Source organism: Salvelinus fontinalis, chromosome 27 (assembly GCF_029448725.1).
Source record: "Salvelinus fontinalis isolate EN_2023a chromosome 27, ASM2944872v1, whole genome shotgun sequence".
NCBI classification, from domain to species: domain Eukaryota; kingdom Metazoa; phylum Chordata; class Actinopteri; order Salmoniformes; family Salmonidae; genus Salvelinus; species Salvelinus fontinalis.
The window spans coordinates 28,377,087-28,395,360 of record NC_074691.1 but is presented as its reverse complement, the minus strand read 5'-3'; the positions used below and the strand labels follow the sequence as shown (position 1 = coordinate 28,395,360).

Sequence of the window (18,274 nt, the reverse complement as noted above, 5' to 3'; positions counted from 1 at the left end):
TTACTTCTGTGTTTTGGGTCGTTGTCCTGTTGCATCACCCAACTTCTGTTGAGCTTCAATTGACGGACAGATAGCCTAACATTCTCCTGCAAAATGTCTTGATAAACTTGGGAATTCATTTTTCTGTCGATGATCGCAAGCTGTCCAGGCCCTGAGGCAGCAAAGCAGCCGCAAACCATGATGCTCCCTCCACCATACTTTACAGTTGGGATGAGGTTTTGATGTTGGTGTGCTGGGCCTTTTTTTCTCCACACTGTGGTGTGTTCCTGCCAAGCAACTCAACTCTAGTTTCATCTGTCCACAGAATATTTTGCCAGTAGCGTTGTGGAACATCCAGGTGCACTTTTGAAAACTTCAAACGTGGAGAATTTGTTTTTTTTTGGACAGCAGTGGCTTCTTCTGTGATGTCCTCCCATGAACACCATTCTTGTTTAGTGTTTTACATATTGTAGACTCGTCAACAGAGATGCTAGCATGTTCCAGATATTTCTGTAAGTCTTTAGCTGACACTCCAGGATTCTTCTTAACCTCATTGAGCATTCTGCGCTGTGCTCTTGCAGTCATCTTTGCAGGACGGCCACTCCTAGTGAGAGTAGCAGCAGTGCTGAACTTTCTCCTTTTATAGACAATTTGTCTTACTGTGGACTGATGACTTTTGTAACCCTTTCCAGCTTTATGCAAGTCAACAACTTTTCATCTTAGATCTTCTGAGATCTCTCTTGTTCGAGGCATGGTTCACATCAGGCAATGCTTCTTGTGAATAGCAAACTCAAATTTTGTGAGTGTTTTTTATAGGGCAAGGCAGCTCTAACCAACATCTCCAATCTCGTCTCATTGGTTGGAATCCAGGTTAGCTGACTCCTGACCCAATTAGCATTTGAAGAAGTCATTAGCCTAGGGCTTCACATACATTTTCCAACCTACACTGTGAATGTTTAAATTATGTATTCAATATAGTTTAATCACACTGTTTGTCTATTGTTGTGACTTAGATGAAGATTAGATCAAATTCGATGACCAATTTATGAAAAATCCAGGTAATTCCAAAGGGTTCACATACTTTTTCTTGTCCCTGTATATATTTTTTTACCCTTAGGCAAGTCAGTTAAGAACAAATTCTTATTTACAATGACGGCCTACCGAGGAACAGTGGGTTAACTGCTTTGTTCAGGGGCAGAACGACAGATTTTTACCTTGTCAGCTCGGGGATTCGATCCAGCAACCTTTCAGTTACTGGCCCAACGCTCTAACCACTAGGCTACCTGCCGCCCAAGACCATACACACAGACAGACATTCTCTGATACCCAGCATCTCTAACAAACTGAAATGACTCCACATGTTCTATGAATGTTAATCTTCAGTACAGAGCAGCACATAAAAGCACTGTAGAAGCTACTGACAGGTCCTTCCTCAACTGTTAACAGTCAACATCACATGAAGGGCCTGCTCCTACTTTATAGCAGCTTCTAACTGAATCAGCTTCCTATTAAAGTTACACATTTAGACAGTGCCTGATGATCATATTTACCTCTGAATCAGCTTCCTATTAAAGTTATATTTTTAGACTGCCCATCTTTCCCATTTATAAGGGTCTGGTTTAGAAGCATGGGGGAGTCAGAGCAGTGCCTGATGGGAGTGGTGAGGGGACTAGTTGGGAGGGAGGAGTGTAGGGGTGAGTATGGGGGTACACCCTGCCTTGGGAGGGAGGGGTGTAGGGGAGAGTATGGGGGTACACCGTGCCTTGGGAGGGATGGGGTGTAGCGGGGAGTATGGAGGTACACACTGCCTTGGGAGGGATGGGGTGTAGGTGGGAGTATGGGGGTACACCCTGCCTTGGGAGGGATGGGGTATAGGGGGGAATATGGGGGTACACCCTGAATTGGGAGGGATGGGGTGTAGGGCGGAGTATGGGGGTACACCCTGCCTTGGGAGGGATGGGGTGTAGGGGGGAGTATGGGGGTACACACTGCCTTGGGAGGGATGGGGTGTAGCGGGGAGTATGGGGGTACACCCTGCCTTGGGAGGGAGTGGCGTAGGGGCGAGTATGGGGGTACACACTGCCTTGGGAGGGAGTGGTGTAGGGGGACTATGGTGGTACACCCTGCCTTGGGGTATAGGGGTGTACCTCCTGCTGATAAGCAGCCACAGTTAAACAGAAGCTCTGGCTGCATGAGGATTTGGAGGGGAAAAGGGAGAGAGGGGAGGTTCCCTGGACCCAAAGAACAAAGGCTTCTCTCTGGACAGCAGGATAATGAGATAGCGGCCCAAAATGACACACTATTCCCTACATACTGCTCTACTTTTGACCAGAGCCCAATAGGGCCTGGTCAAAAGTAGTGCACTAAATAGGGAATAGCGCCTGGTGGCATTTGGGACTTGCCCCGAGAGACAAAGAGAGAAGGAGCTTTTCCTTTCATGTTGAATCAAGTCAATGGGATAAAAGGTAGACCAACGGGACACCCCCCCTACAAAGTAGACCTACTAACAGACGGCTCAAGTCTAGCTAAAATGATACAATGAAGTCATTTCTGTTTTGTTCCTTCTCCACCAACCATGTGTGTTCCCACTGACTATTAAAACCTACCCAAACCAGAAACCATGAATAGACGGCAGCATATGCACAAAACGTAAAGCGCAAAATGCTGTATTTAACCATGGCAAGGTGACTAGGAATATACACCCGCAATAACATCTGCTAAATATGTGTATGTGACCAATAACATTTGATTTGACTCAATACTGACATGCATTATCTTCAGAACAAACTCTTTTCCCAGTGTGCACCTGCGCTAAGCTCTACTTAACACCTCTGTGGGTGTCTTTTAACCTCTCACTTTCCTGATAGGCTCAGACCTGGCCCTAGCGTGCGTGCGTGTGGGTCTTGTCATCCAGCATCCCGTCATGAGTTCCTCCTCCAGATAAACCCAGTGAAAACCTGAGCAGAGATCAAACAACATGGCTACCACCTCTCTTCCCCCTCCCGCTGTCTCTTTCTCTTGCCTCATCTCTACCTCCCTCTGTCACCCGTGTCTTTATCCACCCCCCCAACCCATGTTCAATTCAAAGGACTTTATTGGGAAACATTTGTTTACACTGCCAAAGCAAGTGAAATAGATAAACCAAAGTGAAATAAATAATACAAGTGGAACAGTAAACATACTCACTAAAGTTAGGAATAGAGACATTTCAAATGTCATATTATGGCTAATAAGCTGTTGTAACAAGGTGCAAATAGTTAAAGTACAAAAATATGGGATGTATTTACAATGGTGTTTGTTCTTCACTTGTTGCCCTTTTCTTGTGAAAACATGTCACATCTTACTGCTCTGATGGACATACCCTTCCTCTCCTACCCTCCCTGTCTCTCCCACCCTCTCTCTCTCTCGTCCTCCCTCCCTTCCAGTAGGGCTGCGGTGACGTGACTGTTGGGGGCGTGGCTAATTGGTCTGCTCTGTCCCAGGCAGGGCAGGGCTCCTGAAGTCTTAAGGCTGAGAATAGAGGGAGGTAATCTTCTTTAAGACCTCACCAGCATCCATCTGTAAGGGCCATCTGGCCGCCAAGACAACACACACACACTGTGTCTCCTCAGAGAGACAGGGACCGAGTTAAGGACACACACACACTGTGTCTCCTCAGAGAGACAGGGACCGAGTTAAGGACACACACACACACTGTGTCTCCTCAGAGAGACAGGGACCGAGTTAAGGACACACACACACAGGGCTCTATGGGACCTCATCACCACTGTTTGGACGCACGCGCATACAGATACCGTGTATACTCACCATTGGCCGCTGCTAATTCATGTACCATTCATGACCCTTTCTACAACAGGGCATTGTTCCTGCCACTGTTAACATGGTGGCTGCAGGGTCTTTGATAGATGACATTAACAGGTAATGAGATGTCTGTGGCCAGTGGTCGGTCTGATGAAAGAGATTGGGCTCTTAGATCAGGAGGTGGAAACAGGGCTGTGGAGCCCACATGGTTCTGATCAGTAATAACACACACATATGGCCCTGATCAATAGATGTCAACACACACACACAATGAGACACACACAGGCCAGATGAGGGCCCTGCTAACAGAGAGCTGGGCCATGCTGAGTTGGTCTGTTAGTCTCTGGGGAGGCCATGCAGATCACTGACCCTGATCAGCTTCACACACAGTCCACCACACACACACACTAATGAGGAGGGGGCAGCCACTACACTATTTTCTTAGTTAATTGAACCTTTAATTCTCCTTGGCAAGGTATTGTCTTCAACATAAAACAGTGAGCTATGTTTGTGGTACTGACAAGGCATTATGCTTACAGCGGCACAAGCATGTCCACGACTGAACCTCTTGACTGACCGAGACCATTTCTATAACTAGGCCATCCTTACTTCACAAATGTGGCCTATATGCACTGATTCAAGCTATTCTAATTGGCCTTATGTTGGAGAAATTACAGGGTTAATGCATTGTCCTTTCAGTCACACCCACACAGAGAACACACCCTTCTCAGGGGACCTTCTGTTAATGTCTCCACCCTCCACAAACCAAGCGAGCCAATCTCTCCCGAGAGGGGGAACCCACCACAACCCCCATACATACACCCTGTCATTACCAGCCCAAAATGTCTCAGAGGGCATCAAAGGGGAACGAGACGACCACCGCCGCCCCCCCGCCCAGACTCCACGTAAAACACCATACAATTAGTGGGTCCCCATCTCAACACTGAGTCTATACTGCTGCTGTGCTATGGGACAATCAATGTTACTATAGGGCCAGCACGGCACACCCTAGCCCCTGGGCTCTCTCTCAAATCGTTCATCTGAGGCTTCTTCAGCGTCAACACTGTCATTATGTAGATGAGGCCTGGTGACCACTTCCTGTGTGTCAGAGGGAAGAGTGGTTCCTACCACACAGCCTTTGAGGCAGAGGGGTTCTCCTATTGGCTGTCGCGTCCCTTATGACAAAACTCCCTCACAGCCAGGGCGTCAGTCAGGGGACCACCACAAAACATCTATTTTTAGAGTTATTTTCTTTCATACAATCCAGTGAATGTGACCTTACATACACTAAAAGTTTAAGAACATCTACTCATTCAAGGGTTTTTCTTTATTTTGACTATTTTCTACATTGTAGAATAATAGTGAAGACATCAAAACTATGAAATAACACACATATGGAATCGTGTAGTAACCAAAAAAGTGTTAAACAAATCAAAATATATTTTATATTTGAGATTCTTCAAACTAGCCACCCTTTGCCTTGATGACAGCTTTGCACACTCTTGGCATTCTCTAAACTAGCTTCATGAGTTAGTAACCTGGAATGCATTTCAATTAACAGGTGTGCCTTCTTAAAAGTTAATTTGTAGAATTTCTTCCCTTCTTAATGCATTTGAGCCAATCAGTTGTGTTGTGACAAGGTAGGGAGGTATACAGAAGATAGCCCTATATGGTAAAAGGCCAAGTCCATATTATGGCAAGAACAGATCAAATAAGCAAAGAGAAACGACAGTCCACCATTACTTTAAGACATCAAGGTCAGTCAATCTGTAAAATGTCAAGAACTTTGAAAGTTTCTTCATGTGTAATCGCAAAAACCATCAAGTGCTATGATGAAACTGGGTCTCATGAGGACCACCACAGGAAAGGAAGACTCAGAGTTACCTTTGCTGCAGAGGATAAGTTCATTAGAGTTACCAGCCTCAGAAATTGCAGCCCAAATAGATACTTCACAGAGTTCAGGTAACAGACATCTCAACATCCACTGTTCAGAGGGGACTGTGTGAATCAGGCCTTCATGGTGGAATTGCTGCAAAGAAACCACTACTAAAGGACACCAATGATAAGAAGAGACTTGTTTGGGCCAAGAAACACAAGCAATGGACATTAGACCGGTGGAAATGTGTCCTTTAGTCTGGAGTCCAACTTGGAGATTTTTGATCCCAACCTCCGTGTCTTTATGAGAAGCATGTGGGTGAACGGATCATCTCCGCACGTGTATTTCCCACCGTAAAGCATGGAGGAGGTGGTGTTATGGTGTGGTGTGTCTGCGATTTATTTAGAATCCAAAGCCCACTTAACCAGCATGGGTACCCCAGCATTCTGCAGCGATACGCCATCCCATCTGGTTTGGGCTTAGTGGGACTATAATTTGTTTTTAAACAGGACAATGACCCAACACACCTCCAGGCTGTGTAAGGGCTACTTGACTAAGAAGGAGAGTGATGAGTGCTGCATTAGATGACCTGGCCTCCACAATCACCCGACCTCAACCAAATTGAGATGGTTTGGACAGCAGAATGAAGGAAAAGCAGACAGAAGTGCTCAGCATATGTGGGAACTCCTTCAAGACAGTAGGAAAAGCATTCCAGGTGAATCTGGTTGAGAGAATGCCAAGAGTGTGCAAAGCTGTCATCAAGGCAAAGGGTGGCTTGAAGAATCTCAAATATAAGATATATTTTTATTTAACACTTTTTGGGTTACTACATGATTCCATATGTGTGTTATTTCATAGTTTTGATGTCTTCACTATTATTCTACAATGTACAAAAAAGTAAAAATAAAGAAAAACCCTTGAATGAGTAGGTGTTCTAAAACCTTTAACCAGTAGTGTATGTAAGGTTATGGGCTCCCGAGTGGTGCAGCCGTCTAAGGCAATGCATCTCAGTGCTAGAGGCGTCACTATAGACCAGAAGCTCTGGCTGCATGAGACCGTGTCAAACTCATTCCACGGGGGGCCGAGTGTCTGCGGGTTTTCGCTCCTCCCTTGTACTTGATTGATGAATTAACATCACTAATTAGTTAGGAACTCCCCACACCTGGTTGTCTAGGGCTTTATTGAAAGGAAAAAACAAAAACCTGCAGACACTAGGCCCTCCGTGGAATGAGTTTGACACCCTTGCTATAGACCCTTGTTTGATTCCAGACTGTATCACAACCGGCCGTGATTGGGAGTCCCATAGGGCGGCGCACAATTGGCCCAGCGTCATCCGGGTTTGGCCGGGGTAGGCCGTCATTGTAAATAAGAATTTGTTCTCAACTGACTTGCCTAGTTAAATAAAAGGTAAAAAATTCTCTGCTTCATTAAGGAGGGACAGTTCTCTCTGCTTCATTAATAAGGAGGGACAATTCTCTCTGCTTCATTAAGGAGGGACAATTCTCTCTGCTTCATTAAGGAGGGACAGTTCTCTCTGCTTCATTAAGGAATCAATATTTGGAATAGTTTTATTTAGAGCCACAAAGGAATCAACTATTTGTGGTCATACAGGTGGCTTGGACTAATGAGTCTTCATGAGTCATTAATATAATACTCGTTAACAAACACACGTGTGTGTGTGTGTGTGTGTGTGTGTGTGTGTGTGTGTGTGTGTGTGTGTGTGTGTGTGTGTGTGTGTGTGTGAGAAAGAGAGAGACTCACCTGTGGACGTAATGCAGTTGGTGCACTGAGTCGATGGCCAGCACCATCTCAGCCAGGTAGAATCTTGCCATGTCCTCCGGCAACCTGTCTTCAAACTTACTAAGCAGGGTGAGAAGGTCCCCACCCACATAATAATCCATCACCAGGTACTGCGGAGAGAGGAGGGGAGGAGAGAATAAATCTCTCAGTAGTAGTAGTAGTAATAATAATACTGTACAATAGTGTACAAGTAACATTCTCTGTATTCCTCTAGTGTTCCCCCCACTTCCTCCCTCCATCTTCCAACTTTACTTTCTTCAGGCCTCCCTCTTTCTCCTGGGTCTTTTTTGTCAACCACCCATCGCTCCCTCCTTTACCGTCATCCATCCATCCATCCCTCCTTTACCGTCAACCATCCATCCATCCCTCCTTTACCGTCATCCATCCATCCATCCCTCCTTTACCGTCAACCATCCATCCCTCCTTTACCGTCAACCATCCATCCCTCCTTTACCGTCACCCATCCATCCCTCCTTTACCGTCACCCATCCATCCATCCTTTACAGTCAACCATCCATTCCTCCTTTACCGTCAACCATCCATCCCTCCTTTACAGTCAACCATCCATTCCTCCTTTACCGTCAACCATCCATCCCTCCTTTACCGTCAACCATCCATCCCTCCTTTACCGTCAACCATCCCTCCCTCCTTTACCGTCAACCATCCATCCATCCCTCCTTTACAGTCAACCATCCATTCCTCCTTTACCGTCAACCATCCATCCCTCCTTTACCGTCAACCATCCATCCCTCCTTTACCGTCAACCATCCCTCCCTCCTTTACCGTCAACCATCCCTCCCTCCTTTACCGTCAACCATCCATCCATCCCTCCTTTACAGTCAACCATCCATTCCTCCTTTACAGTCAACCATCCATTCCTCCTTTACCGTCAACCATCCATCCCTCCTTTACCATCATCCATCCATCCATCCCTCCTCTACCGTCATCCATCCATCCATCCCTCCTTTACAGTCAACCATCCACATCCATCCCTCCTTTACAGTCAACCATCCATTCATCCCTCCTTTACTGTCAACCATCCATCCATCCCTCCTTTACTGTCAACCATCCATCCATCCCTCCTTTACCGTCAACCACCCATCCCTCCTTTACCGTCAACCACCCATCCCTCCTTTACCGTCAACCACCCATCCCTCCTTTACCGTCAACCACCCATCCCTCCTTTACCGTCAACCACCCATCCCTCCTTTACCGTCAACCACCCATCCCTCCTTTACCGTCAACCACCCATCCCTCCTTTACCGTCAACCATCCATCCCTCCTTTACCGTCAACCACCCATCCCTCCTTTACCGTCAACCACCCATCCCTCCTTTACCGTCAACCACCCATCCCTCCTTTACCGTCAACCACCCATTCCTCCTTTACCGTCAACCATCCATCCATCCCTCCTTTACCGTCAACCAACCATCCATCCCTCCTTTACAGTCAACCATCCATCCCTCCTTTACAGTCAACCATCCATCCCTCCTTTACCGTCACCCATCCATCCCTCCTTTACCGTCACCCATCCATCCCTCCTTTACCGTCACCCATCCATCCCTCCTTTACCGTCAACCATCCATTCCTCCTTTACCGTCAACCATCCATTCCTCCTTTACCGTCAACCACCCATCCCTCCTTTACCGTCACCCATCCATCCCTCCTTTACCGTCACCCATCCATCCCTCCTTTACCGTCACCCATCCATCCCTCCTTTACAGTCAACCACCCATCCCTCCTTTACCGTCACCCATCCATCCCTCCTTTACCGTCACCCATCCATCCCTCCTTTACCGTCACCCATCCATCCCTCCTTTACCGTCAACCACCCATCCCTCCTTTACCGTCACCCATCCATCCCTCCTTTACCGTCACCCATCCATCCCTCCTTTACCGTCACCCATCCATCCCTCCTTTACCGTCAACCATCCATCTCTCCTTTACCGTCACCCATCCATCCATCCCTCCTTTACCGTCAACCATCCATCCCTCCTTTACCGCTCCTTTACAGTCAACCATCCATCCCTCCTTTACCGTCACCCATCCATCCCTCCTTTACCGTCACCCATCCATCCCTCCTTTACCGTCACCCATCCATCCCTCCTTTACCGTCACCCATCCATCCCTCCTTTACCGTCACCCATCCATCCCTCCTTTACCGTCAACCATCCCTCCCTCCTTTACCGTCAACCATCCATCCCTCCTTTCCCGTCAACCACCCATCCCTCCTTTACCGTCAACCACCCATCCCTCCTTTACCGTCAACCACCCATCCCTCCTTTACCGTCAACCACCCATCCCTCCTTTACCGTCAACCATCCATCCCTCCTTTACCGTCAACCATCCATCCCTCCTTTACCGTCAACCATCCATCCCTCCTTTACAGTCACCCATCCATCCCTCCTTTACCGTCACCCATCCATCCCTCCTTTACAGTCACCCATCCATCCCTCCTTTACCGTCACCCATCCATCCCTCCTTTACAGTCACCCATCCATCCCTCCTTTACAGTCACCCATCCATCCCTCCTTTACCGTCACCCATCCCTCCCTCCTTTACCGTCAACCATCCCTCCCTCCTTTACCGTCAACCATCCCTCCCTCCTTTCCCGTCACCCACCCATCCCTCCTTTACCATCAACCACCCATCCATCCCTCCTTTACAGTCAACCATCCATTCCTCCTTTACCGTCAACCACCCATCCCTCCTTTACAGTCACCCATCCATCCCTCCTTTACCATCACCCATCCATCCCTCCTTTACAGTCACCCATCCATCCCTCCTTTACCGTCACCCACCCATCCCTCCTTTACCGTCACCCACCCATCCCTCCTTTACCGTCAACCATCCATCCCTCCTTTACCGTCAACCATCCATCCCTCCTTTACCGTCACCCATCCATCCCTCCTTTACCGTCACCCATCCATCCCTCCTTTACAGTCAACCATCCATTCCTCCTTTACCGTCAACCACCCATCCATCCCTCCTTTACCTTCAACCATCCATTCCTCCTTTACCGTCACCCATCCATCCCTCCTTTACCGTCACCCACCCATCCCTCCTTTACAGTCACCCATCCATCCCTCCTTTACCATCACCCATCCATCCCTCCTTTACCGTCACCCACCCATCCCTCCTTTACCGTCACCCACCCATCCCTCCTTTACCGTCAACCATCCATCCCTCCTTTACCGTCAACCATCCATCCCTCCTTTACCGCTCCTTTACAGTCCACCATCCATCCCTCCTTTACCGTCACCCATCCATCCCTCCTTTACCGTCACCCATCCATCCCTCCTTTACCGTCACCCATCCATCCATCCCTCCTTTACCGTCAACCACCCATCCATCCCTCCTTTACCGTCAACCACCCATCCATCCCTCCTTTACCGTCAACCACCCATCCATCCCTCCTTTACCGTCAACCATCCATCCCTCCTTTACCGTCACCCATCCATCCCTCCTTTACCGTCACCCATCCATCCCTCCTCTACCGTCAACCATCCATCCCTCCTTTACCGTCATCATATTATTCATTTCATTCCGGCCTCTTCACAGCTTGTGTACATCCCAAATGGAACCCTCTTCCCTATATATTGCACTACTTTTGGCCAGGGCCCTATGCCATTTGGAAGCAACCCTTTACACCCCTTAAAATCAATGGTCATACTTTAGACCAGAGTCGTATTGGCAATAGGTTACGATTTGGGATGCAGACATACCATATATTGAAACCCATATGAATAGAGGGGAAGTTAGTGGAGATCTTACCAGGAAGTTGTCGTCCTGGAAGGCGTAGTGCAGGGTGGTGATCCACTGGCTGTCCCCGTTCACCAGCACGTCGCGCTCCTCCCGGAAACACGCCGTCTGAGGGAGAGGTCAAAGGGTAACCATTATATAAACAGAATGAATGGAATGTACTGTAGCTACTCTCATTGGCACACACTTCGGTCCATCACACTTCGGTCCAACCTGTGTGTGTACTGAATTCCTGTGTCTGCTAGTGGTGGACAACCATAGAATTAATATATTCTATTTCTATCTTTATGAGGAAAACATCGTTTCAGATCCTTTAGGGGTCAATTAAGTATTTTCAATTCAATTACACTTTCTAACAAACTTATAAAATAGTCAAATTCATATATTTCCATCTGTATGAACAACCTATAGCTAGACTAGGTACATTAATGAGGACATGGGTTTGAGAGTAGCGTTTATATTGCAGACAGTTTCCCATGTCCAGAGACAGCCAAACACAGTGGGGAGTTCGGTTCTATGAGCCCGAGGTATGAAAACTGCAAGCCCAGGAGACCACTGTGAACAGCTACACAGACACACACAGACCACTGTGAATAGCTGCCAATTAAAAGAAAAGCACAGCAGCAACAGATATACTGAGTTCAGTGGTCGAATCCCCAAGCCAACTAAGTGAAAAATCTGTCGATGTGCCCTTGAGCAAGGCACTTAACCCTAATTGCTGCTGTAAGTCTCTCTGGATAAGAGCGCTGCTAAATGACTAAAATGTAAATACACTGAACACGATCGCTCTCTCAAACTGCAAATAGGTTCTAAAGTTTAATTAAGTTATGTACTCAAATTCACATTTAATATTCTAAACTTGAGACATGCACATGTAACTGACAATTATATGAACATTTTGCATTGAATGTTTAATGCAATGTTTCTGGAAAAGCCAAGGAGTTACATAACGCTAACTCAACTTAGTATCCAGCCCTGAGTAGTGCTGTAATGCTATGGCTGTTGTTAGTATTTAGCCCAGAGTAGCAAATGCTATAATACTATTGCTGTTAGCATTTACCCCTGCTCTAATGCTATCGCGATTGTTAGCATTTAGCACTGCTGTAACATTATGGCAGTTGTTAGCATTTAGCCCTGCTGTAATGTTATGGCGGTTGTTAGCATTTAGCTCTGGTGAAATGCTATGGCAGTTGTTTGCATTTAGCCCTGCTGTAATGCTACGGCGGTTGTTAGCATTTAGCGCTGCTGTAACGGTGTAATGCTATGGCGGTTGTTAGCATTTAGTCCTACTGTAATGCTATTGCGGTTGTTAGCATTTAACACTGCTGTAATGCTATGGCGGTTGTTGTTACTAGGCAGAACTCACCTCAGCTCTCTTCAGCATCTCCCACTTATTGAGGATCTTCATGGCAAACACCTTGTCTGCATTCTTCACCTTAACCACAGCAACCTACAGGAAAGCATGGGAGAGAAGGAGAGTTTGAGGAGAGAAAGTTTCCATCCACCATATTAATTACATCTTTCCTGTAATGTTCAATAGGACAAACCATGGGAAATAAATCCACTCAGTTCCAGAACGTTTTCTCCCTAATGAACATGACCCACTCCTGTTAGATCAGGAAAGGGGAGTGAACGAGGGCAGAAGGGAAGTGAGCATCTTTGTGGAATGAAACACGGCCATAGAGTCAGAGGAGAAGAGGAAGAGAAAGGAAGGCGGACAGGAAGTGACCTAGGACATGAAGGTAGTGACCCCTGAGACACACACAGCTGGGATCTTTCAGCTCAACGTGCCATAGCCGCACGGCAGCACAGATAACACTCATTACAATGGGTTTGCAGCAAGGATAGGAAAGCTAGCTGGCTAAACTACTGTTAAGTGATAACGTCTCCAACACAACCCCAGTCAGCCCCCATTGTTAGACCTGAGTGTAGTAAAGAGCATTCTTAAAACGAGTTGAGTTGCAACTGTAGCGAGGCCAGAGGACTTCAGCTAGCAGGATTCTTCCCTCCTGCCTGCCTGTCTGCCATCCAGAGGACACAAGAGAAAGCCTTCTTCACTTCAGCTTCCCCACAAGTCCCTCCTCCACCACGGGAGGAATTTAAACCACCAATCATCCCCACAGTTACACACACACACACACAAGCACGTATGTACGTACGCACATACACTCAACGCGCACACACACACGAAAGTACACGCAACACACACAATAAAAAACACACTCTGCCTTATTGGAGTCTGAGATTAAGAAAAATAAGGAGAATGCTAAATTCAACGCAATGACAACATTCCTCCACTGTTTGGGTTTCTCCTGCTGGTCTGATGTGGGTGGAGGAGGAGAGGAGGGGAAGCTTCTTGGCAGTGTCCCTGTGTATAGCGTGTGTAATCCCCCCACCCCGTTTTCTTAGCTTTCACCACTCAGACATGTGTCGGAGCTTGACATGTACGACAGCTCTAGTGTTATAAAAGCAATTAATCAGGAGAGCCGAAACATCACGCACAGACACCTAAATCTCTCTCCCAACGAACAGACAGACGCGGTCTCTCCCAGCTGACTATGACCCTGCTCATAAATGTCCTCTTTCACCTCCGTTTTCAGTTCACACAGCTTCCCACTTCTTACTCTTCCGTAGAGTTGACCATTTCTTCCTGAACCTTTCCCAAATATCCCAGGTTTCTCAGAAATCCCATTTTGAGATTCCCTCCCTGCTTATTACCTTCCGGAATTCTCCAACTGGTATTTCTGAGAGAAAAAACTGGGAACTTTGGGAACATTTTTCAGAAATACCAGTAGGAGGATTCCTTAACCAGAAGAGAATAAGTAGCCTCAAAATGGGATTTCTGAAAAACCTGAGACATTTTCTGGAATTCTGCTGAACTCCTCCGTGGGAAAGGCGGTCATCAGTGGATGTGAATGGTCTCACTTCCCCCTATCTGAGATATCTACTGCTGACAGAGCTCCAGAGTTCCTCTGTGGAGATAGGAGAACTTTCCAGAAGGACAACCATCTCTGCAGCACTCTACCAATCAGGCCTTTATGGTAGAGTGGCCAGATGGAAGTCACTCCTCAATAAAAGACACATGACAGGCCGCTTTATTGCCAAAAGGCACCTAAAGACTCTCAGACCATGAGAAACAAGATTCTCTGGTCTGATGAAACCAAGATTCAACTCTTTGGCCTGAATTCCAAGTATCACGTCTGGAGGAAACCTGGCACCATCCCTATGGTGAAGCATGGTGGTGGCAGCATCATGCTGTGGGGGTGTTTTTCTGCATCAGGGACTATTAATGTAGCAAAGAACAGAGAGATCCTTGATGAAAACCTGCTCCAGAGCGCTCAGGACCTCTGACTGGGGCGAAGGTTCACCTTCCAACAGGACAACGACCCTAAGCACACAGCCAAGACAACACAGGAGTGGCTTCGAGACAAGTCTTATTGTCCTCCTGCCAGAGTCCGGAACCCTGAACCCGATCGAACAGCAACGCTACCCATCCAACCTGACAGAGCTTGAGAGGATCTGCGGAGAAGAATGAGAGAAACTCCTCAAATACAAGTGTGCCAAGCTTGTAGCATCATACCCAAGAAGACTGAGTAAAGGGTCTGAATACGTATGTAAATGTGATATTTCTGTTTTTATTTTGAATAAATTTGCATATATTAATAATTAAAAAAAGTTTTTTTGCTTTGTCAATATGGGGTATTGTGTGTAGATTGAGATCTGAGATATCTACTGCAGCCCTCATTCTCCACATACAACACCCGTTCTGCCAGTCACATTCTGTTAAAGGTCCCCAAAGCTCACATGTCCCTGAGTCGCTCCTCTTTTCAGTTTGCTGCAGCTAGCGACTGGAACGAACTGCAACAAAAAATCAAACTGGACAGTTTTATCTCAATCTCTTCATTCAAAGACTCAATCATGGACACTCTTACTGACAGTTGTGGCTGCTTTGTATGATGTATTGTTGTCTCTACCTTCTTGCCCTTTGTGCTGTTGTCTGTGCCCAATAATGTTTGTACCATGTTTTTGTGCAGCTACCATGTTGTTGTCATGTTGTGTTGCTACCATGCTGTGTTGTCATGTTTTGCTGTTATGTTGTCGTCTCTTTATGTAGTGTTGTGCCTTGTTGTGATGCGTGTTTGGTCCTATATTTATTTTGCATTTTATACATTTTTTACCCCAGCCCCCGTCCCTGTAGGAGAGGCCTTTTGCCTTTTGGTAGGACGTCATTATAAATAAAAATTTGTTCTAAACTGCCTTGCCTAGTTAAATAAAGGTTAAAAAAAAAAAAAAAAAAAAATGGTAGATAACCTTTCAGTTAGTTACACTATGATGGCTTTCCACTGGAATGACATAAGAGGGACTGGCCAGAGACCTTTCAAATCATAATGACCTCATTATCATTAAGTAGATCTAATCCTACAGTCTTTGCCTGCCGACCACTGGAAACTGTTGTTGTGAATAGGCCTGTGATTGTAAATACTTTTAAATTGAATTAACTAATTACACAAATCCAGCCACTTTTTCTAGCTAACTCAAAAGCTTTGATTAGCATGTAGGCTACAGATACTAGGCTATATGAAATGAACTGGCAGATCTGGGCCTGTTGACACAGCACAGAAGGCACAGAGACTTAGGCCTCTTCAACACAAGCTGCTAGAGGAGACACAGTAAACACAGGGGCCTATATCATAAATACAATAAGTTGAGGCAATCAACCGTGAGGCTGTAGCCTGGCACTGGGCTAGAGACCAGGGCTGGGGCACAACCATGTAGTTCTTCCACTCACCGTGAAATAAAACCCCAATAAAAAGGGTGTGAAAGAGGCCATAGGGGCCTCAGCACTGGGCATAGCTCCAACCAACCTGCTCCACCACACCTGGGTTCAAACAATATTCCAAGTCTTTCCAATACTTTGAGCTTTTGCTCTAGCCTACCTGGAGTGCCAGATAGGTAGACTTTGCCGGTTTGGAACTATTCCAGTGGTGTATGAAGCCAGGCAAGCTCAATCAACCACAGATAAAGTATTTGAAATTATTTCAAATAGTATTTGATCCCAGGTCTGCCAGCAGCACAGCAGCTAGCCTAACAAACTATAATATACAACGACCATGTGTCACACATCATGAAACCTTACATAGCTGAGTTTCTGCTGCCATCGCTAGCTACCTGCCTAGCTCACCAACATTCCCCGGGTTTGACATCACACACAACAGAAGACATAATAAAAACGATATTTCAACTCAGGCCCCCAAGCTGTGAATAAGAAAAATAAAGGGTTGGTTTAAGATTTAAAAAAATATATAATTATTTTCTTCTTCCACAATGATGGTGAAGAAGAGATCAAAGCATTATCTTACATGTTGAGTCATGCAGATAGCATGTAGCCTAGCGGCCAGCCTTGCTGCTGAAATCACAGAGCAGGGGTAGACAACTCAGAAAATATTGATAATAATTTGTACACCGCAAATTGAAACAAAAAAAATGATTGTATTTGAAAATAACAATCATTTCATACCTATATTACATCGAGACACCATCACATACATTTTATTTGTGTGAATACTTGGGAACAGATTTCCTAAATTAAAAATTTAGACTGAATTCCTGACTATATTGTATTTGCATGCATTGTTTGGTTGTTGTATTTGTTTCTAAGCCTTATGGAGGCTACACTTAAAATGCTTTGGTCTTTGCTGATGTCTTGCAAGATTTTTTATATCAAATAAACTTCCTGGTGAAATAAAATTATTTAAAAAAAACGTACAATAAAAAAGGCACAAAAAAGGCTTACCTCTCCAAAGGCTCCTCGTCCAATCACCTTGAGGATCTCAAAGTCCTCCTTGTGTAGGCGCATCTGTTTGACCATGGAGGTGAAGGGTTTGGCTGCAGGACAGAGAGAGAGAGAGAGAAGTTAGCATTCTGGGGACTCATTTATAAATTGTGCGTAGCGTAGGTAAATATTGTGTAGGCTACGCCAGTTTTCATACAAAAGTTGGCATTTATACAAAATGTTACTTGACCCGAGAATACGCAAACAATTGTGCATCATCAAGATTAAATACAAAAAAACTGAGAATAAAAAAATATTGCTGTATATTTAAAATGTGACAAAGCAAGTGTCACTAGTAGTGATTTCAGGTGTGTCTCTTCCTGGCTGTCAGCCCTGTATGCTGAGGGGTTAATATAGGGTTAACCTATTGAGATAAGGTTGATATAGGGTCAATCTATTATTTTGACTGCTAAGATCTTGTAGTAAATGACAGTGGTCCGGATGTACAGAGGGCAGTGATAAAATGGTCTATTGTTACCCTCACATTTACCCTAGCCTAGCACTCAGGGCGGAAATGGACCAAAGCTGGAGCCAAAACACAAGCAGCATTTCCCTACTTTGTGGAGAAAGGCCATTCATCCACTTCCTTGTTTACTGGATCGATCCTCCAATAAACCTGAGGTAGACTGCCAGTGGGTTGGTTGGCTCACCAGGGTAGGAATACTGTAGGACCAGGAGATTGTAAAGTTCTATTTAACATAATAAAGATCTATTTAATGCCTATAGGTTTAGTTGTTAGGATTTGGCCTAGGCCTACAGATCTGTGGAGCACTTTGCTTAGGTCAACTCTTTTGCACTTGTACGCAGAACACCTGGTTCACATCAAATTGTAATTCATTCCCTTGTTAGTCTTCCAGCCTGGTCCAGTTATCAAAATCCACGCTGATCCAGAGGTCCCTGGCTCCCCTGTCAGAGGCCCTGCAAAGGTCACAGCCAGCCAGGGGAAGTCCCTTGATCTTCTCACTATCCACAGAGAACAGACCAGACCAAAACACCGCCCCACAACAACAACCTTTACTGATAGGCTACTACTTCATTACTACAACACACCAACAGGCTACTACTTCATTACTACAACACACCAACAGGCTACTACTTCATTACTACAACACACAGACAGGCTACTACTTCATTACTACAACACACAGACAGGCTACTACTTCATTACTACAACACACCAACAGGCTACTACTTCATTACTACAACACACAGACAGGCTACTAC

At 45.9% G+C, this 18,274-nt stretch overlaps 1 protein-coding gene across 9 annotated transcripts in view; it reads right to left on the bottom strand.

The window, feature by feature from the left end:
• LOC129825391 (serine/threonine-protein kinase MRCK alpha-like) overlaps nucleotides 1–18,274 on the bottom strand; it is a 135,377-nt gene that overhangs the window by 81,451 nt on the left and 35,652 nt on the right. For all 9 annotated transcript variants that reach the window (XM_055885473.1, XM_055885469.1, XM_055885472.1 and 6 more), the window contains 4 exons: nucleotides 17,012–17,103; nucleotides 12,584–12,667; nucleotides 11,230–11,325; nucleotides 7,418–7,566 (listed from right to left, as the gene is read on the bottom strand). In XM_055885473.1, coding sequence (XP_055741448.1) covers nucleotides 7,418–7,566; nucleotides 11,230–11,325; nucleotides 12,584–12,667; nucleotides 17,012–17,103 — 421 coding nt within the window. The remainder of the gene's footprint in view (nucleotides 1–7,417; nucleotides 7,567–11,229; nucleotides 11,326–12,583; nucleotides 12,668–17,011; nucleotides 17,104–18,274) is intronic.